Source organism: Copadichromis virginalis, linkage group LG20, assembly GCF_057382275.1.
Source record: "Copadichromis virginalis isolate Kocher_CV1m ecotype Utaka linkage group LG20, C_Virginalis_male_GT1.1, whole genome shotgun sequence".
Taxonomy (NCBI): Eukaryota; Metazoa; Chordata; class Actinopteri; order Cichliformes; family Cichlidae; genus Copadichromis; species Copadichromis virginalis.
The window spans coordinates 9,621,320-9,646,312 of NC_140637.1; the positions used below are offsets into that span (position 1 = coordinate 9,621,320).

General features: G+C 42.5%; 1 protein-coding gene across 1 annotated transcript in view; it reads left to right on the forward strand.

Annotated features, from left to right (window-relative positions):
- The window catches only part of mtcl2 (microtubule crosslinking factor 2), an 86,300-nt gene that overhangs the window by 39,689 nt on the left and 21,618 nt on the right, over positions 1-24,993 (forward strand). Inside the window, exons 5-10 of the mRNA XM_085444865.1 lie at positions 14,502-14,564; positions 17,042-17,209; positions 17,336-17,489; positions 17,825-18,395; positions 23,223-23,523; positions 23,835-24,056. Coding sequence (XP_085300991.1) covers positions 14,502-14,564; positions 17,042-17,209; positions 17,336-17,489; positions 17,825-18,395; positions 23,223-23,523; positions 23,835-24,056 — 1,479 coding nt within the window. The remainder of the gene's footprint in view (positions 1-14,501; positions 14,565-17,041; positions 17,210-17,335; positions 17,490-17,824; positions 18,396-23,222; positions 23,524-23,834; positions 24,057-24,993) is intronic.

Genomic DNA, 24,993 nt, shown 5'->3' on the forward strand with positions numbered 1-24,993 from the left:
ATCAGCATGACATTGCTTCAAATGCTTGTATGCTGAGAAGACTTGGACACATTGACTGTATCAGTACTGTGGTTTGAGCCATTTGTAGCTGAAATATAACATGTGGGGAGAAAAGCCTGTAAAACCCTTTTTAGGGCTGAAGTAACCAAACTTCTCATTAATAATAAATTAATAAAGTCATTCATTAGAATAGAGACTTGTTCTTCTTGGCACCAAATAACCATCCAGGGGCATTACCAAGATGACTGTTGAGTGTCAAGACACAGAGTCTGAGACCTAAGGTGCTGTGCAATGCTAAATGTAAAATGCTGTAGGGTAAACAGTCCAATATAGATGACAAACATATAGGCTGCGTCTTTACCCACACCATGCCATAAGATCTTAGGTCACTGGATGTCTATTTCACGCTCTTTTGTCTTTATTATGGACTGGTTCGTATACTGTGCTAGTCTACCTGAGCACTCCCAGCGCTTTATTAACCTAATGAAAGTTAGATGTGGTTAATCAGTGACGCTGGTGTCAGGATTTCCAAGCATTTGCTAAAATGCTTGGAAACTCTTCGAGTTATCTTTGGGTACTTTGAACAATCTGGTGATTGCCTCTGTAGGTTGCAGGAGGTTCAGTAAGGCACGTTTGTGTTGTTCTGTCAAACAGAGGTCAAAAATGCATTTCTTCCCAGCTGGTCTCCGTGTAGATTTGATCGAAGCGGTGAAGCAGAGCTAAGTGGTTCAGCGCGGATGTGTATATGTGTGCATGCGCGTTTTCCTCTCCTGGGTGTGCATCTGCCAGAGGCTCCACCAGCTTAATTTATTACAGCCAGACAGAGAAAAGCACAGCAGCCCTTAAATGTAACATGTGGGTCGAAGACTTTGGTATTAGGAACCATCGATTTATATGAGATTGGATGGATTTTTGTGGGTTAGCAAAAGATTGAAAGATCCTTTCACTGTTAAACTTTGGGATCAGAAATAGAAACATTGTTATCTGCCATCATTGCTAGAGATTTGTACTTTTGTGTACTAATTCGTTTTTGTTTTTTAATTTACATTTGCTTGTTTTAACTAACTTAATTTTTCTTTTTGAATTTGTTCCAGGGGTGCAAGATGCAAAATGCCATAAACACTCAGCAGCTTTGTTTTTGCAGGAATATAACCAGAATACAACCAGTTGGCAATCAGCTTTCAACAATCGACATTTAACCCCTGTGTGAAATAAAGAAGCATTCTGAAAGATATTTTTAAATGATTGTGATTGTAAATTATAATGACGATCTGATAAGCTCTCTGAACTAATTTGATGATATTTTGTTTTCTCCAAGTCTGCCCTTTTTGTTCTGTCTGTCCTTCTCGTCGCCTTTCCCTGCCTTCATTTTCCTTTCTTCTCTACCTCTCCTTGTAATTTATGACGCACTAAAGTTTATTGTCCCGTGGGCAAAATCTGCTTTGGAGACAGTAACAGCCACGCGATAAAAACAGCTCCACATTGATGCCCTCCGTGTTCATTAGCGTTGCTCATCTCCTGTCGAGGGTGACAGTCACATCCCAAGTCCTTGTAGCAGGTCATCAGGGTCGATAAACTGTGCTAAAAACGCGTTCTCTAACTCACAGCTAACGACTGAATGTTTGTTTGGGTGTGGTTGCGTGCATCTGTGTGAGTTACATTAGCCACAATAATCAGGTCACAGGAGCCGGTAACTGGGTTGAATAAGCTCACACTGTGCCATGTGGAGAAGACTTGTTTTTCCTATTAGCTGCTAATGTTTGTGATGTAATTATAAATGCCACATCAGTCATTGTTAATAACGCACACAGGAATAATTCAGGCTTTATTTCTGCGATTTGTATTACTCCTGAAAGACGGAAGAAGCTGAGTAAAGTGAGTGGGAAGAGTGAGAAGAGCCAGTCCTGCACCCAGCATGTGAGTCTACATCCACTCCAGAACACTGGAAGGCTGGAAGATGTATGCAGTGGTAATAATGAGGAATTACATTTTTCCCCTAATGCACGAAAGCATGAAAGAAGAAGAAGATCTAACTTTAAAAGTAGCTTCCTGGATACTAAATATGCACGGTATGAACACATGCAGTTTTTTTTCCTCGCATAAGCAGTTATTACTGGTGGACAAGGTCACAACATTTCTTTCTCCTCAGAAAGTGAGGCTAAGGCTCCAATCAGCCTGTCATATCCTGCTTGATTTCCTGTCACAGCAACTGATTGCCTGGATTTGCGGGACCCTGATGGAAGGAGACGGAGATAAGAAAAAAAGATGAGGGGAGCGAACGGCGAGGCTAGGAGACGAGTGGTGTGTTTAATGTCTGTCGACAAACACAGGAAATCTCTGACAGTTAAGGGAAGATACGTTTCAGCTGGTATGAGAGCACGCCTCAAGTGTTTTGCAGCTTCATTATGCGTGAGCTCAGTTATCAAGATGTTAATTAAATCTAATGAAATCAACAGTTCAACCCAGACAAACACCGGGGACAGGTTATTTAAGGCTTATGGTGCAGATATCTTCTTGAATGTCAAATGAAATTATAACCCCAGTAGGAGTGGTCAACGTTAGAAGGCATTAAATCCTAATTTGCTCTGCTCTGATCTGGTTTTGCGCTTGTTTCTCACTGGCATTGAAATTAAAACAGAAGGTATTGCTCTATTTATTATTTATGAATAAAAGTCTTTGAATTTTGAATAGTCTTGATGAAATTAAACCAGGTATCTCGAAATCTGGACAGATTGAGTTTTTCCCTGTTTTACAATAACTCAGAAAGCCTGTGTATAATCTCAGCACTGTCCTCTTTTGGTAATCGCGCTGATACCACTTTTGTGCCTGCGGATGGTGCCTGTGTTTGGTCTTTGTCGTTGTGTTTGAACTGTCAGACACACCTAAAAGGTCACCAGAACCCCGACATGTCCATCAGAGTCAGGCTTTGTTCTGCTGTCAGTGAGATCAAACAGCCCGTTATTATTCAAAGCACAAAGGGCTTCACTTAGTCTGCTTTTATGAACCTCACAATGGCTTCCTGTGGCCTTCTCCTGTGGGACGGACACACTGTTAAATAGAATTATTTTTAATTTTTCTTTCATAAGCATAATGCGTACACTTTGCGTGTTTAAAAATTCGCATGACAGTTCAAATAGAAAAAATTAACAAAGAGATGTGACGTTATTACTGCAATTTTCATTTGATACTTGCGCTCTCTGTTATCTTTACATCGAACATAAAGGGAGTATCGCTCCCACAGACTGATGGAGTTCATGCTGCCAATTACTGGACACACAGTCAGCCTGTCAGACACGCTTCACTTCACTCTGCACTCTTGCACATACACATGCAGTACACTCAGACCGTTAGCTAGCGCACCCCGTGTGTCTGTGTGTGTGTGTCAGGTGTGAAACTGCAAATGACAAGATATACTGATTAATTAAACATGTGAAACCCACTTATCAGGAAGCTACTGACCATATGCATGAGTGCAAACCACTCATGAATGTGTGTCATATACATTAGTTAATTTATAGTTAATTCACCTCCTTATTTGCTTAAAATGTTTGTGGAGATGCCCAAACCTTGTAGAATAACAGTGTATATGTCTATGAAGAAATAGAAATGTCACCAATACTGATGAATCTTATCTTATTTGCAGATGGGCTAATATAATTTGACATGTCTATAGGGGCCGTTATAACAGAGCATCCATACTAGTAACACTGTGCTTGCTACTAATGATATCCCACTCAGCTTCCCAGGATCATATTGTATGTGCCCAAAATACAAGTTGTGCAACATTTGTACTTCTAAACCAGAGCTTACAAATTGCAAGATAATCATCCCGCAGTAATGATCCTTTAAAGATTCAGGACATTTACCCTTGAAAAACACACACAGTAATGTTTATCCCTGAGTTTCTTTCTTTGTTGCTTCCTTCCCACCGCAATCTGACTTTCTGTCTGATGCTAATCTCGGTGATAAGGTGCACGTGGTTAACTTTGGGCTTTTCCTCCATTCCCTGTCGAAAACATAAACTGTGAGGCAGAGGGCCTGGCTGCAGGAGAGCAGAGAGGTGTTAACTGTAGATGATGCTCTCTATTTATAGGATCTAACTGGGTGCTGTTTTATGCTTTGCTGGGACATCCTCTGTCACGCACACCAGATGGAGACCCGGTATGTTGGTGAAAGAGCTTGAGTGTGTATGTGTGTGTCTGTGTGTGTGTGTGTGTGTGTGTGTGTGTGTGTGTGTTTGTTTTCTCATTCACATATGGTTTCTCTCTGTGACTCTGAGGTAACACTTGCTGTCAGATCAGGTGCCTGCCACAGAGAAAAAGGGGGAGGAAAGATGATGTTTAATGCTTGTTTAACCAGACCAGATGGCAAACGAACACACGAGGACTGAAACCAACTGAAAGCCTGCGTTTACAACAACTTCCTCTTAGCTTAACACCTCCCAGGACAGCAACCTCCTTGCGACTTGCAACCACTGTTTTCCCTAGTGTGACTGTACCATAAAAGACAGGTGTTCAAGTTCAAGTAGCAAATAACAATTAAAACAGTTCCATCAGGAACGTCTTATACGTTTTACACAAAGTATTGTTTTTTATAAAGCGTCGGGTATGATCAATAGCAGCCAAAGATGACTTCTTAAAGAAAGAAAATGTTCCTGTGTAAATAAAGCTGCAAAGACAACTTAAGAGCCGCCTGCAGTCCAAGAGCGACTGCACAGCATGACTCTTAAAACATAAAAAAGCATCAAACTTGATGACTCATTTGCTTGCAATCATCTACTAAACATAAGAGTTACTAGGCAAGTCATCATTAAGAGTCACAAAACCCAGAATCATGTTTGCAGGCTGGATAATATGTTGCACCGAGTAGGCTGGAAAAAGGTTTTTCCATGCTGCTCCCTGTGCTAAACAATAAATCAGGTTTATGACAGTTTCACATTGGCCTGCATTTGGACAGCCATTTTTAAAAATTATGTCCAAATATATGCAGAGAAATATTGTCGGTGGAGCTTTTTTCTCTGCAATGAGAACGCAAGGACGAATTGGAAGAGAAAAAAATGATTGCGAGGAAAAAGAAGTGTGGCAGGGAAACACTTTACAGCCTGCAACGAGACACTTGTAATTTTGTCTTATTTCCTTTAATGCAATTATTATGACTGCAGAATTATAGTGTCATATTATTCTTATTATACCAGTAAATCTTTTCGTCGTTGCCTCTCCTTCTCTCTGTGCCACTGCTGACAGTCCGTCATCATGTCACATGTTTTATATTCTTACATGACGCACATAGGGAATGTGCTGTTAATGGTGTTTATGTAGATATATATGGTTTCTTTGTCTGCCCTTATTAGCGAAGAGCTTACTAAATGACAACAAATAAACAGGAGAATAAGAGGGGCAGTTGTATTTGGTCATCGGTCATGGTTTGGGTTTGAAGAGGTGAAGCTGTCAAAAGCCTTTTAAGTGTCTGGGCTTCCTGTACTTTATTGTTTCTGATTTGTTTTGAAACACCTTCTTTCCTTTCCTTCTTTCCTTCTTCTCTTCTTCGACCCGCTTATCATTCATCCTGCCCTCCGTCCCCTTCACCCCTCCCACATTTCCTTCTCCCGCTTCCGTCCTCCTCTTCGTCTCTCTGTCTTTTCACTAATGTGTTGCCAACAGGGTGCCTTAGCGACAGGCTGCAAAAGCCATCGCCAAGGCAACATATTATGGTCTGCGGTTGCAGAGGCGTTTGTCGGGAGGCGGGGGGATGTAAATGGATGCTGCATCCTTAGCTCCCTGGATTTGCTTCTCAGAGGAGAAGAGGTCAGACGATCAAATATTAAGAGTCTGATGTCTGTGATGCACCTGTCTGGATGTCTTACTTAATTCTGACATCACCATGGAGGGTTTCTAGTAAAAGCACAAAATAAGCAGACACAAATACAATTCAGTATCACTGGTATCAGTGCACTGGGGCAAACTGCTTATAGTGGGCACACACAAAACCTTATATTGTGTACAGGACTGTAGTGATGTTATATTATATAGTTATAAACTATCATTCTAGATTGCAGTGGCACATCAGCTGCCAGTTTTTACTACAATATATCAGGATAATCTGGACGTTTACACCGTGGCTGCTTTGTGTTCTTGTAGATGTAGCAGTGTCTTAATATTTTGATCAAATATCATCCAGAAAATGCCAAAAATGTGCCCGTCTACTCCAAAGGCAAAATAAGAGCACAATAGGAAATAGAAAACAAGTTCCTGAGGGGCATATTTGGCGCTTGTGATTAGCACACAGTTTAACTGAATAATATTGGTTGTAACAATTGATAATCAATGGAATAAGGAAACTTTTAAGGCGTTAGGACCCTGTGGACACATGAAGAGAAGGAAGGAAGGAGGTGAGAGAGGTATTTGGCATTAAGGGTTGATGTCTACTACACGCACGCACACGCACGCAAACACACTAGTCCTCCTCTTAGGCTGTGCTTGCTTTGTTCAGCTTCCAGCTCTACCAGGCACACTCATAAAAACACACAGATCCCTTCACTCGCACCCGTAGTGGGCTGGACTTTATATTATGCACGCCCATGTTGCAGCTTAACACGCACACACGCACTGTCAAGGCACAATGTGCACACTGTACACATATGAATAATTCAGATCAATACCACTTGAAGGCTGTTCATTTGCGCAAGGTCACCTACTAACACACTGCCTTAATAAGCAGAGCGTCTGGAGACACACTCGTGCACGCACATCGGCAGATATAGACTGTCAGCTTTTCTGTAATGGAAGTGGCTGAAAGTCAGCAGTGGTTTTAGTAACAAAGACCTACAAAGCCTCCTTGCTCTGCCCCTCCTTCTCCATCCTCATCTTCCTTAATTCTTGATCCTTTGTTTGCCTGTTTCAGAGTGTGTGTCTGTCTGTCTGTGAAGAGCCAACGTAAACTGAAGAGAAGGAGGCTGGTTTTCTCTTCTGTACAGTCTGGTGTTGCAGAGTATCATATCCAAGCTCTATCTGTCTTGCAGCTCTTTGTTGCTCTGCTAATGCTATGCTAATGCAATGCTAATAGACCATTCACTCTATTGGCTTAAGCTTCAATGATACGCACAGGCGGATGTGAGCTGAATCACTCTTGCGTTACATCATGTCAGCCTTAATTTGCACAGCGAAACGCCACAACAGACACTGTGGGAACATTTTAAGACGCAACATAACTGTTTCTTTTAAGTAATAGTATTCAAAAGCAACAGCACATGAATGAATGACGCTCTCAGCTCTTGCAGCTGGGCAGCCTTTGCATGGTGCTCCAGCAGCTGGAGGAGAGTGTTTGAGCTCAACTTCCGGTGATTTCCCAGAAAACACTGACTAATTCGCAGCAGGGTTTGGATCAATTTAATTGCACAGAGGAAAATTGCACAGAGGAGATTTCCATCAGACCTGCTGTAATTAATGAATGCTAATGTTTGACAAAACAATTCATCAGCAGAGGCAATGGAAAGGTGTGTGCATCCAGTTGTGGTTAAGCTATATTGTGACATACTGAAAGATTAGGTCTTTTTTTCTGTTTGTGTGTGTGTGTGTGTGTGTGTGTGTGTGTGTGTGTGTGTGTGTGTGTGTGTGTGTGTGTGTGTGAGGAGTAGATGTTAGGAATAAACTGTTTTCTACCAACACTCACTAGTCTCGGTGCCAGTTCTGATGCCAAATCAGCTTCAATCCCTTTTGAGAGCCAACCCACATTTCTTATTAGCAGGATTTGGGGTCATTTCTGTGGGAAGAAAAATTGTGGCTAGCAGAATGTGTTGGCTGAATCCACCAAGAATTGGAATTCTTTTCAGAAGCCACTCCCACACCCGCTGATGGCCAGTTTCAGGTTTGTCATGCTGGTTCCAAATTTATTTATTTTTTTTGGGTGGAAATACATGGAACAGGTTCTTGATGGGGTAAACACATCTGTAAATACAGGTGCTCATATGTTTAGGCATTAAAAAACCAAACATGAGTGAGGATTTACAAGCAACCATGGATTCCCATTGTTTAACAGTACCCTGGAAATTTAAATTATATTCTGCCTTTGATCCTAGTATTTAGCAAAATTCCCTAATAAGAGGTTTAATGTGCTCATATAGATTAACATACACTGACCAGATACTTTATTAGCTACATAACACGGCGGTCAGAAGGAGCTTTGCCGTGATATCTAGCTTTTATTTTTCCACTGCATGTTTAGCAGACAACACACAGGGAGAAATACAAAAAAAAAAGTTATTTGTACCATTTTGTCTCACTCAGTCGCGACCCTATCGCCCAGACATCCCGAACACCAGACGGAAACGGTTAGATTAATAGTTTTCAGTCAGCGTGTCTGTTCCTCCTCCACATCTCCCTGTATCTCTATGAAGATGATACAGTCGTCTGCTTTGCCTTCTTCACCGTGATGGCACCAGGCTGTTCATTCACATACAACTCTCATTCATCAGCTTCTCTTCTGTTCAGTTTTTTTCTTCCTCTTGCTTTCCCTGCTGTATTTTGAAAGCAGGACATAACTGGGTGCAAGCAGAGATAGCATGCAGTGAGTATGTGTGCGTGTGTGCTAGAGAAAGGCACCTTTGTTTTACACTCCACCATAAAGTCCACACTGACGTCAACTAATTGCCGGATTTCTGAACTGGAGCCGTTTGGTGTTTCAGACGTTCCTTGAGTGAGTTTTTCCCAGGAATCCTTTTCTGATTAAAGCAGACGTCACACAACAAAAATACATTTCAAAAATGAACGACTTCGTTGTTTGCGTTAATTGGATCCTTGCGTTTCTGCTGTTAATGTGCCAGTCTGATAGTTTTGGAAAGCTCAGTCATCCCTAACCACACTGGCTTTCCACTTTTTCATTCCTCCTCTTCACTGTTGGTGTGTTTTTTTTCCTGTGTGCTTGTGTGAAATTTACCTCCCAGTTTAAGGCAGGGGAGGCTACATCATGTTTATATGAAAAATGGATGTTTTTTTATTTAACAGTTGCATTCGTAAGAACTCAAACCAGTCATTTTTGCTGTTATAGTACAGTCAGGAATGTGTCACCATTAGCTTTCAGCTGTCAAAAATGAATATTTCATTATAGCAAACATTACTAACAGAGTTTGTGCACTGCGCAGGGCTTTGCTGCGTTTCATTTTACCATTCAAAGAGTAGAAGAGCAAGAAATGAAGCAAGAAATGAGCAAGTGTGACGAAATGAACGAACAAATGTGTTTGTTTTTCTTCACGCGCTCCCATCGCTCTCTGATGTGTTGCCTAACCATGATGTTTCCAGCATCAAATTTAATGTGCCCAGATCTTGAAATTTCTACTCGAGGCCAGAGTCGCTCTGACAGGTTTTATCACTTCACTTACAAATCATCTTTACTTTGAAGCCAGATGCGGCAGTTTTTGCCGCCCCCCAATTGCTCACTGGAGCTGTAAAATTGGTGTGCAGGATTTTTATGGTAGATCTTCCTATTTTAGAGAGGTGTGGAAAGGTCCCGCTCAATCGAGCCTTTACTGAACCCCACCGATTTGAAGCTGCCACTGACCTCAAGGTTTCTCAAGGCATCTTTTCTTTGCATCTGCTGAGGCCTCAAGGCCAGCCAGGCTTCTTTTATTTACGGTAATATTGGCGATGATACGGGACCTCACTGTGTTCACTTATCTAAAAGAAGAGTAAAGATGTAAAGGTGTGTTCAGCAAACAAATCTCTGTTGGAGGATACATTTAGAGCTGCCCGTCGATACTTCTAGTCAACAAGTCTGTTCATCTTCATTCTTTTCAGTACCAAGATATGTGACAGCAAATGTTCCTGAATTCTTTCTCTGGATCTTATTAAAATATTATCCCTATACTAGTGAAAACCACAAGAAAATTCATACCACTGTGTGTGGCATTTGTGTATGGACAGCAAAGGAAGAATTTCATTGCGCAGAGAAATGCTATTTCTTCTGTACACATGACAATAAACACTTTGAATCTTTGAATCTTGATTCTAAAAATATTGTCTGCACCGTTTACATCTTATTGAAAAAGTGAGAAAAATGGAAACTCAAACTAAAACCATCGAATTGCAGAAATAATTTGTTTATAATATCATAACCTGTAAAACCACCGGTGTGATTGAAAGTTATAAGCAAATTTAGAAAAATGGAAATTTAGAAAAGTTGGAGTTCATGGTCATAACCACAGCAGCCAAAGTGGCTTTATGCTTGAAGCGCTCACAGCAAATGGGCTTATTATTTCCTAATTCAGGACTAGCCGGGTGTTGGAACGTTTTCATGAAATGTGTGTTAAGAGGGTGTGAGAGATACTGCAAAGTATGGAGAAACAGTGTGAGCGTGTAGTAATGAGCTGAGCGGGCTGGGGATTGGGAAAACGTTGGTGTTGCTTTCGTATTATCTGTTCTGCTCCGCTGTGCTCGGAGCGGCTTTGCTCTGTGTGCACGCAGTCGGGAAGAGCTGCTTGTGCATCCTAGGAATTAAGCAAAGGGATTTTTCAACTATAAATATGATGTTGAGATGTGTTCACAACATCACAAGCACACAGTTGTGTTTTGGTGTTGACATTGTTGGATTGTTTCAGTGGGTAAATAGCGAGATTTGAGCAAGATGTGTTAATTTAGCCTGTTTTAGAATGCAAGGCAGTTTATGTCCCCAAAACAGATAAAAAAACAAGATTAATTGCATTTCAAACCTCATTAATGAGCCAATTTAATGATTTGTAGCAGCAAGCGCTGATGATTTGTTGTGTTTTGTTAGCACTAGGAGGGATAGTACTTTCTAATTATCTCCTCCTCTCCCACTTGTCACTCTTCCATTTCTCTGCACCACCATCCATTCTTATCTTGCACACACACACAGACACACACCCGGGTTATGCAACTCGTATTGTGCTGTGTTGTGGCCAGTCTTTGTTCCCGGGTGTGCAGTAGTGATGTCCTGTTCTTTCATGCAGAGACGGCTCCTCTGCCTGAAACAAAGAGAGAGAGAGAGAGTCTGGAGCTTCATCCACTTCAAATAAATCAATTTTCTTTCCAGAAACCTGCGCAATCCCCTTGGCAACCACAAACACACACTTTCACTCAATATTCGAGCAATCTGATCTAAGTTCTACCTAAATATGTTATCAGATAACATGGAAGTTGACTTGTTACCGTATCTGCAGCGTAACCGTAGACCTACAGGCTGAGAAACATGAGAAGCAGGCTCAGGCACAGTGTGTGTGCGTTTACATAAAATAATAATGAACATTTCAAAGCATGCTTATGTGAAAATGAGGGTTTGCACATCAAATACACCAGGGTGCCAGGAACAGGAATAGAAATTTGTTAGGTTGTTTTTTATATAGAAGGGTAATGACTGAGGTATAAAAATCCTGCACACAGGTATTTGAGGTATTTCCATCTGTCATAGTTAATGTTAATGTCATTGCATCAATGATCAGCAGAAACATATATATTTACTATATTTAAAAGAACAGCTGCCATCACCATCCTTTTATTCCAGATTCAGACAGTGAAGTTCTCATTTTAGCTGTTAAACTGATAGTTTGGTCAGATTGATGCAGATTGCAGCGAGAAGAACCTCTGACATATCGGTTTATCAGTTTCTGCAATCCAGCCTGTACTGTTTGCTGGTTTTTTTTGTTTTCCGTTGTGTAGAGAGTCAGAGGATCACACAGATGACTGACAGTCTGTTGGATTATTGCAAATGTGCAACAGTTTCCTAACATATCAGTTCGTATTCTTTAGAGCTTGTCGTGCTCCTGCCCAGCTCGCTAAAGAATCAGCAGGTAAAGCAGGTTTAAACAAGTCAGGCACACTGGAAAATAACAGATATGCAGACAGGAAATGGACTCAAGTAAATAATAAAATATGCCAGAATTCTCTCTCCTCTTATTGTACACACTGGCTGACCTGCAGTTACTCTGTGACACTGTATCATATATATTAGGTTGTTCCACAAGATCACTACCTAATGGGACAACTGAATGGACCAGATGTATTGCAAAGAAAGCTATACTTTCCCTGCTGCTGTAATCAATGATGTGTCTCTAAAAGTCTCTAACATCAAAATGTCATTTTGCCTCCCATGTGGGAACAGCAGCCCCTTTTATTTGTCTGGTATAAGAGAAATCCATATCAGAACTCAGCTAGAAGCCAGCTTTAAGTGGCCGTTTACAGAACTGCACTTTTTGGCCCTTTTCCTCATTGGTCTCACTTTTTAACTCGGGAGATTGCTGCTCACCTTTCCTCAGAAAAGGTTTGAGGAACTATTCATTTGCTGCATTTTCAACTCCAATGACAATTTGTCAGACAGAGCAGCGTTTGCTGTTGCTGGAAATTCGTGGATCGCAGTGATTGCTGCCCAGCTGAAAACCTGATCCAACAGTTCTGACATCTGTTCAACCTCCAGCCATAATCAATGGTTCCATTATCAGGCAGGCCTATCGATCAGTGAGTTCAGAGCTTTTAACCACTGTTTGCACTCGATAATAAAATGGTTATAAAATGGGTTGGGAGAGTAAAATAGGACATGGAAAGATGAAAAATTAAAAATCAGGAAATAGCCCAACGAATGATGAGTCGATCATTTGGAAGAAATAAAAGAGCAGAATGCATAAAAAAAACAGAAAGAAGTGAGACAGATAGATAAATGTCCTTCAGTCTGATGCTTCGCTGCAGTACACCTGGTTATAAGATAACATATTTTGAAATTTCCTCCACTTGATAGTGTCCGCGGAGCATTTTAATAATTCACTTAAAGCCTGGTCATTTGGGGGAAAATTAAAAACACACTGTAGATCTAAAAAATGACCCAAGCAGTAGCATTTGTTTATATATTTATGTCGTCCTTTATCACCTTTTTGTTCTATTCATCCCTCCGTTTCTTTCTTTTGTTGTCGGCAGTTCTCATTGCAGAGTAGCTTGTTTCCATGGAAACGGAGTGAGCCAGATGAGCTTGGCTGCTTGCACTGCAGCGTCTGTCCTGTGTGTACATGTGTATGTGTGATGATTGGCTGTAAAGAGAGGGAAGGATGATGATTTATGATAGTCTGATGCACTGGGAAGATAGTTGGACAAACAGTGGATGATGTGTCTGTGTGTCTCTTTATTCTAGCACTTGTACCTCCACCTCACAGCTGTAATTCCACGCTCTTATCAGTGTTGATTCAAGTCTCCACAGAAATGATACACATCACCACTGCAGTGACATCCAAAGCTTAGCCCAAGAGGGAGAGGAAGTGTGTCATATGAAAGAGTGTGTTTGGAATTTCATATTTCTGTGTGTGTGTGTGTGTGTGTGTGTGTGTGTGTGTGTGTGTGTGTGTGTGTGTGTGTGTGGCTTATAAGGTTCTAGAATGATGTTCAGTGGCAGATTAAGGCTCAGATTTGCTGCTGTACATACAATATTGTATTGTTTGTAAGATAATAAGATGACAAGAAAAGAGCTGCTCAAACAAAGATGGTCTGGATATTTTACCACTTACAGGTACACATCAAGCACAGACAGATAAGAAAAGCATTTAATGACTCTGGTGTGCCGTCACGATGAAATTTAAAAAAATAGGTTTTGAGTATTTTAAATATATTTTTCTAATTCTAATGCAGGCCTAAATCTGCCAAAAAGCAGATTTGTATCCAATGTAGCCAATGTCTCATCATCCATTACCTTTTGTACTTTTGAAGATACAACGTCAATGTTTGTGCTGACACCGTTTTTAAAAAAACCAGGAATGACTAATGTCCTTATCCGGTCCACAAGTCTGATTTTGCTCTTTATGTGTGTAAAAAGGGCTTTTTCTCTGTTGTTGCCTTTCACACTTTAAGTCCTTGACATTTATACATTGTGACTGCTCTTGTAGTAGTAGAGAAAACCCAATTTGTTCTACCCATGCATCTTTTTGTGGCAGCAATCTCAGTCCTACCTTTAAGCCTCAATAAACTCTGAATTGGTTTTAAAAGAAAGGAAAAAAAATCATTTGAAAGGAAAACTACACTGCACTATGCTGTAAATGGAATTTTTAATGTCTCTAACTTGGATGTTTTGACATAGGAATCTGAAGAGATTGATTTTGTACAGCTTAAACAAACACAACAGGACATGGTAATTAGTGGACCTAAAAGATGCTCGCAGTCCAATGTGGTCACGTTTGGTCGAAGCCAGGGTAGCTGTTTTTCTGGTATTTATGTTTAATTTAAGGATTTAAGTCTCCAGACTGCGGCTTCATGCAGTTACACTGACTTAAATCTGTTATTTAGTGATATTAAAGTGCAAAAGAACCCAAAAATGACGTCCCATTTGCTGCACAAAACAATCCTAATCTGTTTTTGTCTTGATGCTGACAGTTGAGATTACCACTTTTTGATGGCCCTAAGTCCCTGCTCTCTCCTCTTCATTTCAGCCTGAGTCCGTTCTTCATTTTATTGAAACAGTTCACAGTCGATATGGTGTCAAGACTTACTAATGAGGCTCTGTGTGTGTCTTTGTTTCAGAACTCCCAGAAGAAACGAGGAGCACGACCCAACAACAAACCTGACAAAAAGCTCGCCGCACAGGTAAGAACCAAGCACGCACACGTCTGTGTTTTCCTCCAGAAGGTTTAACAAATCAATACGAGACACAATGTGTTGCAGCTTGGGACACTTATAGCAGGAGAGCAAGTGGCATGAGAAGTTACGTCTGTAGGTTTCAGGGACGGAGGGAAACCTTTACAGAACTATACCACTCTTTGCGAACACAGAGTATAACTCCTCCAAAAGCATCTGCAAGGCTGTGATATAATACAACTTTCTTTAATAGATAAACACTCATTCAGGATATTTCTATTTCTTACAGCGAAGCTCCATTCCTGCCTGTCCAGACATCCACAGCTAACGATAACAGCTAAAGATATGAAATATAGATATTAAACTGTATCATATTGTGGTGTAGCTTTTAGTGTCAGCATCGCCGCAGGCAACTGTCACCTCTCTGGGAATGTAATCACATGTGCTGCAGGTGGGCTATGACTGTTATTAGCCCTGATCAAGCAGGAAAAACAGAACAGCGCTGAAATAATTATGAAAAGCTGCCCTCCATGAACGTTCCCAGACATAAATCATACCCTGCACTAGAGTATGATATTGTAAAGTGTAACATGCATATGGAACATGCCATGAGGAGTTGTTATGGTCTCATTTTTATGATGACTAATTTTTATGTGGTTAATAATTGAAAACAGGCAAACAAATAAATTTGAATGCGGATATTTTAGTCACCACTAGAAAAACCCTAACATCTCCTCCGTACGTCTTATTATTTGTTTCAGTCCAAACCTTCACTTGTGTTTTAAGCTTCAGAATAGACGCTGAATGTGTCAAGTTAGGAAACTTCTCATCCTTTCTGTGTTTTGGCCTTACAACTCATGACTTTGTTGTTTGCGCGTCTCTGCTTATTTTGAGCGATTTCCTCTGGGGATCACACTCTTAGCTATCCAAACGGGCTGCTTGCAGTTTGAAGCAGACAGATCAGCAGTTCCCTTCTTCCTTCTCATCTTTACTCTTCTCCATCTTGTCCTGCAGGTGTTTGTACTTCCTGTAATCCTTATCTACTCAGTTCTTGTTTGCTTGGGGAATACAGCTCAAGTCTCAAGATTACACTTTCAGTCTCTCCTTCCTTTTGATTCTGTAGCTTTTTCCTCCACTGTTTTTGAGTCGATCCCCCCTCATTAATCTTCTGAGTCATTAGAAGAGTTTAAACACCGCCCAAAGAATGTGAAAACAGGGACTAAAGAAGTAAGTGGTGTAGGAGCTCAGGTTTTACACAAGAACAAACTACACAGATGCAGAATAAAAACTCAGCAGGCTAACAAATCACCACAGAAGGTGTTTGCAGTGAAGGTAATTATCTACACCGCCATCTCTCTGGCTGCTAACACAAGCCGGGCCCGGGCTCCCATTCCAAGCCACATACCATAAATGGCTGTAAATTCGCCGGCCCTCGTCGAGCTTAATGTGGTTGGAATCGCTCCACAGGCCGTAAAACAAATACAACCACGGAGCTGCATCTGAGGAATGGCTGCACGGGGTCACCTCAGGTCGACAAGGCTTAGTACTGAGTTTAGGATAACAGCACAGGAAAATTGAATCAGGTTATTATACAGCACTTGTGGTTTTATATAGTTATTTTGAGAGACTATAAAGACCTTGAAAAAGGGACCATAATGTTTCACCATTAGCCAGCATGGCCTTAATGTTGCACTGTCTTGTTTAGTTTTTTTCTTTTTTACCAGCAAGCTGACAGAAATACAGAGCCCAAGATATTAAACCTATCAACATCAGAATATAAACCAGTCCTCAGATGATTCACCTTAACCTCTAATGTCATCCACGTCTCAGTCTGGATGGATCTAAAGGTTGCATTCTGTTCATGAAGTGATCTGACCGGTTCTCTTGTTGTGTGTCTGAGTGTGTCTGCAGCTTTGACTTTGTGTGTGTCACTTCGTTCAGCTCTGTATAACCTCTGTCAAAGCTCGACTGTCTGTCGTCGTTACTCACTGAACCTTATCTACTCTTTTTTTCTCTCATTTACTTGTCTTCATTCACTTTTCCATTAAAGTTTTTGCATAAATTATACTAATGGAGCATTATTTAATTATCTTTTCGTTATCATGTATTTATTGTAACACATATAACACAGCTTAATAACAGCTAATTATATTTTTATGACTTTCTAATCATATGATGGACTGCCGTTGCATTTTTACAATCACACTGAAAGGTCTGAGGGTGACTCTCAATTATATCTTAGACCCAAACAACCGGTGCCTTTATTAAATGTATGTGATTTAATTATTTTCATCATTTGGTCATATGCACTTTTGAATCTGAATTAATTTTTATTTTTAATGCAGATGATTCGATACTCAAATGACGACACAGCCCTCTGACATTTCCATAATGCGCTTGTATGCATTTTGGTGTCTTTGTGATGCAGCACTTTTTATAGCATCGTCACCTTTGTGCTCTCTTTTCGTCTTGTCCCGTCGCTGCAGGAGGACAGTTCAGACCTGAAATGTCAACTCCACTTTGCCAAAGAGGAATCAGCCCTGATGTGCAAGAAGCTGACCAAACTGGTGAAGGACAGCGAGGCCATGAAGGAGGAGCTGGCCAAGTACAGGTCGCTCTACGGAGACATCAATGCCTCCCTCACTGTGGAGGAGGTGAGGAAACGATGGGGCTCCTTGACAATTTGCTACAGAGACATTTGAGCCAGTTTGCATTATCTAAAATTAAAGCATGAAGAATTAGGAGGTGAATTACTTTTCTCTGCTCATCTCATCTGTAAGGTTGCTGACTCCCCCCACACCCGTGAGGCAGAAATCAGAGTCCACCTAAAGCTGGTCGAGGAGGAGGCTAACCTACTGAGTCGACGCATTGTGGAGCTGGAGGTGGAGAACAGGGGGCTACGGGCTGAGATGGACGACATGAAGGGCCCGCAAGGTGGTTTGTCTCATCGTTTAATTATTCTGTGGTCCATTTTTCATCTGATCTCTATATGTATATTAGGTCCTTAGCTTCTTTATTTTAATTTTTTTCTTTTCATTTTATATTGTTAAATTGCTTTTGAGACTGTTTTGTAAATTCAGTGATTTTGCTGCTGGGATGATAAGATTGATATGTCCTTGTTAGCTGTGTAGTAAAGATGAGGCTAGAGTCAGTAGCCAGTTAGTATACAATGCAAAGACTCAAGGAAGATACCAAAAGTATGTTATTATTTTTTTTAATTTTTGCCCTTGTTTGTTTTAGCATCTAAGTTTTATTGCTTTTCCCCTTAGATGGTCCTCAAGAGCTCAGTGGTGTTGGCGGCGGTCTTGGGGCAGCGCTTGGCCTCACAGCAGGGGCCATGGTGCTTGGCGGCGGGGCTTCATCTGAAAACGTCATGGAGCTCCAGAGACACCTGCAGTTTGTGGAGGAAGAGGCAGAGCTGCTGAGGAGGTCTCTCATTGAGATGGAGGAACAAAATAAACTTCTGATGAACGAGATAAACCGCTATAAATCTGAGCTCCCGCCTCCTGCATCCGCGCTGTCGTCCAACTCATTAATGTCGCTGACAGACGGGATGCTCAACGACAGTCCGGTGCACACGTTACAGGAAGGGTCGGTGCTTATCAGCACTGACACCCCGACTCAGGAGGAGGAGCTCCGACTGGCGACGCTTCAGATTGGAGAACTAAGCGGGAAGGTGAAGAAGCTTCAGTATGAGAATCGCGTGCTTCTGTCCAACCTACAGCGCTGTGATCTGGCTTCCTATCACTCTCCCACCTCTTCATCCTCCTCCTCTTCATTAAGACTGGCTCTGGAGACGGATGCAGAGGCTGGAGACTCAGCTGAGTGCCTCCCCAGCAGGTAATTTCATATTTTCTCTTTTCCTGTTCGGTTTTCAACATTTTTGGGTGGAACTGAGTGGAACTCAAAAATGATCAAGAGAAAGTCACCATCAAAAACCAGATTTGTCATAATACAGCCATCAAACTGGGCCTCAGTCTGATAACAAGACTTAGGCCCCATCCCAGCCTCCACACTTACAGTGGGGCAAAAAAGTATTTAGTCAGCCACCGATTGTGCAAGTTCCCCCACCTAAAATGATGACAGAGGTCAGTAATTTGCACCAGAGGTACACTTCAACTGTGAGATACAGAATGTGAAAAAAAAATCCATGAATTCACATGGTAGGATTTGTAAAGAATTTATTCGTAAATTAGGGTGGAAAATAAGTATTTGGTCACCTCAAACAAGGAAAATCTCTGGCTCTCACAGACCTGTAATGTCTTCTGTAAGAAGCTTTTCTGTCCCCCACTCGTTACCTGTATGAATGGCACCTGTTTGAACTCATCATCTGTATAAAAGACACCTGTCCACAGCCTCAAACAGTCAGACTCCAAACTCCGCCATGGCCAAGACCAAAGAGCTTTCGAAGGACACCAGGAAAAGTATTGTAGACCTGCACCAGACTGGGAAGAGTGAATCTACAATAGGCAAGCAGCTTGGTGTGAAAAAATCAACTGTGGGAGCGATCATCAGAAAATGGAAGACATACAAGACCACTGATAATCTCCCTCGATCTGGGGCTCCACGCAAGATCTCATCCCGTGGGGTCAAAATGATCATGAGAACGGTGAGCAAAGATCCCAGAACCACACGGGGGGACCTGGTGAATGACCTGCAGAGAGCTGGGACCAAAGTAACAAAGGTCACCATCAGTAACACACTACAACGGCAGGGAATCAAATCCCGCAGTGCCAGACGTGTTCCGCTGCTGAAGCCAGTGCATGTCCAGGCCCGTCTGAAGTTTGCCAGAGAGCACATGGATGATACAGCAGAGGATTGGGAGAATGTCGTGTGGTCAGATGAAACCAAAGTAGAACTTTTTGGTATAAACTCAACTCGTCGTGTTTGGAGGAAGAAGAATACTGAGTTGCATCCCAAGAACACCATACCTACTGTGAAGCATGGGGGTGGAAACATCATGCTATGGGGCTGTTTTTCTGCAAAGGGGACAGGACGACTGATCCGTGTTAAGGACAGAATGAATGGGGCCATGTATCGTGAGATTTTGAGCCAAAACCTCCTTCCATCAGTGAGAACTTTGAGGATGAAACGAGGCTGGGTCTTCCAACATGACAATGATCCAAAACACACCGCCCGGGCAACAAAGGAGTGGCTCCGTAAGAAGCATTTGAAAGTCCTGGAGTGGCCTAGCCAGTCTCCAGACCTCAACCCCATAGAAAATCTGTGGCGGGAGTTGAAAGTCCGTGTTGCTCGGCGACAGCCCCAAAACATCACTGCTCTCGAGAAGATCTGCATGGAGGAATGGGCCAAAATACCAGCTACTGTGTGTGCAAACCTGGTAAAGACCTATAGTAAACGTTTGACCTCTGTTATTGCCAACAAAGGTTATGTTACAAAGTATTGAGTTGTATTTTTGTTATTGACCAAATACTTATTTTCCACCCGGATTTACGAATAAATTCTTTACAAATCCTACCATGTGAATTCATGGATTTTTTTTTTTCACATTCTGTATCTCACAGTTGAAGTGTACCTCTGGTGCAAATTACTGACCTCTGTCATCATTTTAGGTGGGGGAACTTGCAAAATCGGTGGCTGACTAAATACTTTTTTGCCCCACTGTACAGATTCACAGATTTTGAGTCACGTTTTCTTTCAATTGTGAGGTCTCCCTCCCTCTTCCCGCTCCACCACAACCACCCACACATGCAGGGCCTTGGAGTAGGGGTATGTCACCAGGGTGCAGAGGAGGCTACCCCCCCCCCCCCCCCCCTGTCCCCTTCTGGCTGCCTCTGCCTCAATTTTATCCCACAACTTAGACATTCACATTACTCACACTCTCATTACACATACATATAGGATCTTGGGGGTGGGCACGATACACGGAGTCCAAAGTACCATCAGGGTGTACACCCCACCCCTGGCATCGTTGCCCACCTCTCAATTTTTAATACACGTAGACATTGAGGGCTAGCAGGAGGGACCATGCGCTTACCTGCTGCTCTCTGGCAGGTAGCTCCATGCCCTCCTGGGTTTTAAATGCACCTTAGAACACACATGCATCAACATTACAATGAGCGGGTGGAGGGAGGTTCGGAGTCTTCTCTCACCCCCGTTCTCTGCGACCTGCTGGAGCAGGGGGGCTAGGAGGAGGAGTTGGCCGTCCGACTGCGGTCTGGAGTGTGGAGCCTTCCTGCTGCTGCGGAGTCGGGGCGGTCTGCCTCCCCCCACCGCAGGGAAAAGGGAAACACCACCTGGGTCTGGGTGCAGTTCCCCCCTCCAGGGGCGGGGGCACCTAGACCCGGTTTGTAGAGTACGCTTGGGGAGTGTGATCGTGTGTACAACGTCTCTTTATGTCTGTCTCCACGTTGGTTGAGTGTGGAGTAAGTGCATATGAGAGCATGAGGGTGGGAATGGATGTTTGTATCTGTGTGTGGCTGTATGTCTGTGTCTATATGTCAGGTTGGGTGTCAGGCGCCACCTCTCTGGGGACATCTCAGGCCCTCCAAGGTTTGGAGGCCTATCTCCCCCTACCACCACTTCCCCTGCCAGTGGCGGACCCCCTCAGACATCGGTGCGTTGGTGGTTCTTTGTGTCCGGGGATGGGCGTCCAGGTACACACCGGCTCACTCCTTGGCGGCCGCTTATCGGGGCCTGGAGCCTGGGGCTCGCTCGGGCCACTTCGGAGGTGGGGTGCCCCCGGCCTCTCGGCCTGGGGCTCGGTCACTCAGGCGCAGCTGGCTGCCGGCGGAGCTCACGGGCGCGTCACTGCAACTCCCCCTGGCTTCTGCTCCGCGGCTGCTGAGTGAGCCCTCATCTGGGACTCTCCTCAGCTCTTTCTGGGACAGTGGCGCGGCTGCCCCTCTGTTGGTCTTCCTTGGTCTCTTGTGTTCTGGGGGCCTCTGGATGTCTGGAGTTTTGATCTCCTCCACACCTGCTTCATGCCCTGGAGGACGGGGCTGTGGCCCCCCCACACCCTCTAGCAGATTATTACATGAAGGAACCTTTTAAAAAAACAAAAAACAAGCGCGTCCATGCTCACAGGTGTACACACGGGTGATCACACCCACAAACTACACCCTTTTTGGCTCCTACCTCAAAGCACACTGTGTTCTGTTGATCTTATGTGCTGCACAATAATGTTTAACATTTAGTATTTACTGTCATATTCCCATATATCATTGTGATGTTGTTTATTCTATTACTCTTGTTCTCTTCTGCTTGCTTTCTTTTTTCTTTCTCAGCAGGTGATCCAGGTGATTGATATATGCATTTTTTTTTCTCTGCCCGTTCTGTTGGTTTTTGTCTTTTGCCCTTCTCCCCCGTCCCTCTTCTCAGCTGTTTCTCTTTCCCTCTTTCTTTCTCCCCTTCTTTCCCCCAGTCAAGTCTGTCCCGTATTCAGTAAGTGAAAATAAAATAAACAATAAAAGGTGAATCAAATGGACCATTACGGCAAGGCTGGGATGGTCAGTTTGGTAAAGTAAATCCGTTGGGCATCTTTCTTTGCCTTTAGACAACATTTCTGATGGCAAAAGAGCCAAACGGGACAGGCCAAAAAAAAAAAAAAAAAATTGTGAGGTCTTAAGGGTGTCCCACTGTGAAAATAACATGCAAAAAAACTCTAAAGTTGACTTTTTGAGTCTTTTATTTAATTTCAGTAAATCTGCATTTCTGCAAATTTTACCTAAATGGAATTACACAAATTTCATAACATTGTGGCGAAACACGGGGTTCCTGATCGTAATTATAGACGAGCAGACATAATGATAAGGAAACGATCACAGGAGCAGCCATGTTGTTCAAGTAGAACTGGTGCATTAACTAAAAAATGTAAACGAAGAAAGTCTCACGCCTTCAATTATAAGAAACATGTTGTGACGTTGTTAAGGTAACATCATTGCAATATGTCTCAAAATGCTCTATTAATACTATTTGCAGGCTCATGAACTCACACACTGCGGCACTGCTGCTGCACACACAGGCGACGTCATTCAAACCTGTGAGGGTTTCGTGTTTTGGGCGTTGGGTGAACATTAGAACTGGACTTAAGAGACTTTATGAGCCGGTGCTGCACAATGTTTTGAGTTAAATGGTAGCTCATCTGAGCATGTGAAAAAGAATGTTTTTCATATGAGTACATAGAGTCCAGTGAAAAACTGTATAAGCTGCTATCATTCAGCAGCTTATACAACAGCTTTAATAGGAGTAACTTGAAGTCATCATTTTCTGTATGACTTCCTCAGTCTCTCATATCATTGTGGAGAAATTTTGACCCACTCTTCTTTATGATGTTGCTTCGGTTCATTGGGGTTTGCAGGCTTATTGCGCAGCTCTCCTAAGCTTTTTAATCAGGTTCACGTCCGTCTCTACTTTGATTGGACCATTGCAACACTTTAATTTGCTGCTGTTTTGGGGATTCCTGTCTGGTTGCATGAGTCAGTTTGGGCTGGGCTTTAGCTGACAGACAGACGGCTTCACATTAAGGCCCAACAGCCAAATCAAAACAGTGTTAATAAAGGAATCAGAACAATATTACAGGGATTGAAAGGGAAGCATTTATCCTGTAGGGAACATCAATATGTGTTGAAATATTTTGCAAAAAGTGCAAAATATATACACCACATATCAGCTATTAATACTAAAATCTTTTTGTTTTTCCATCAGTCCACCGCAGCGCAAGGAGCCGGTAGGGGGTGAGAATGACGCCCTTGAGATTAAGGAACAGAAAAAGAAGATTGAGGACAATGCTGACGCCACAACATCGCTGCCTGTGTGCCTGGGGCAGAAGGACCATGATGCCTTGCTAGCCATGAGGGACCAGGCTCGCTTGGTTTCTACAGCTATACAGCTCCTGACCTCCCCCGAGTCTAACTGCCTCTCTTCATCCCCATCCATCTTTCACAAGGTCTGCAACAGTGAGGCAGCAGAGCCGTGTGATCTGGAGAAACCGCAGCCTCACAGCCAGGTACGTGTCCTCTGTTTTGTCTCTTGTTGTTCTTCAGATTAAAAGACACAGCTTCTCAGTAAGTTCATGAGCATTTTAAATAGTGGCAAAGTGGAGCTTTTTGCATTTCTTTGATTCAGGGTTACTGCAAGAGTGTGAAACACTAGCCTAGGAGACAAATGTCTGCTTCATTCTCTCTGGAATTTTTTTGCTACTGGTCGTGCAGCCACCTGCAGATTAAGCCCTGCAGCTCATCGTTTATCAACTCTAGCCTGTCCCTCACACAGCCAGTAATGACTGTAGGATAAGTTCAGTTATTTCTGCGTCCTCAGATCTCAGGGCTGTCTGATCTGGCCGACCATCCTCTCGTTGGTGCTCTGACCAGCAGGCTTCAGGCCCTGCACAGCCAGCTTCAGTCCTTTGTGGAGAAAGTAGACAGCCTGGGTAGGACCCCAGCGGGTGGCAGGGACCTTGAGTTGGAAGGGGAGTCGCCTTGCACCTCCACCTCCTGCTCTGGAGACGGCCAGGATCCACAGAACAGGGTGGAGGAGAAGGTAAAAGAAAAGGAACACTCCCCTTTTCTCACTAATCATCACGCTTTTCTTTTATTCCGTATGTTTTTGTTTTTTCAAGCTTTTCTGTCATTTTTCTGTTCTAGTTTATTTCTCTGTTCTTTCAGTGCCTACTGTTAGTTTGGCTGACCAGCACTCCCAGTTCCATTTCAACATGCTGCTTTAGTTTCTCCTCACGGTGAAGAATGAGCTTTACACGGCACGCTCAAATCATCCCAAACGTTAAAATAAAATTTCATGTCTTTCTCTCTTATCATTTTAAATTAACTTCAGTAATTCAAGCCCTACAGATAAGGGGAAAAACAAAGATGTCTTGACTTTGATGCAATCAGATTTGAGCTGCCAGTGTAAGCCTCTCCACGTGATGTTATCCGTGTCCTCTGCATGCCGTTGAGTTGTCTCCTAACCTGTATTTAGCTGCTGCTTTAGGCCTCAAATGGAGCCTGTTTGATGCATGCATATAGTGACATTATTAAGCTTATATAAAGTTCTGTTTAATCAATATATACCAAATACACAGAGAGAAGCCAGAAGCTGACTATAGAATAATCATCTCTTAACAGAAAATTTAAAAAAAAACCAAAAATAGAATAATTGTGTGTGTTCTGTGTGTTTTAGTTGCTCTTCAGTTTATGACTTTATTTATATTAGTTTCTATTTACTGCACAGCGATCCATTTTTGTCACAAACACAAAATGCGGAGAACGAAAAACTCTGTGCTATTGAAATGATTAGGGACGATGTGAGAATCCAGGTTGTCCAAACTGATTTGTCGAAAGCAGCAGAAAGCCAAAGTGAAGCCGCTCTAAGAAGATTTCCAATCATGCTTCATTTGAAACGCTCCACTCGGAAGTTCTTGGCGCACAGTCAATTGTCACACACTGAGGATTTACTCTCAGCACCAAATGTATTTTCAACT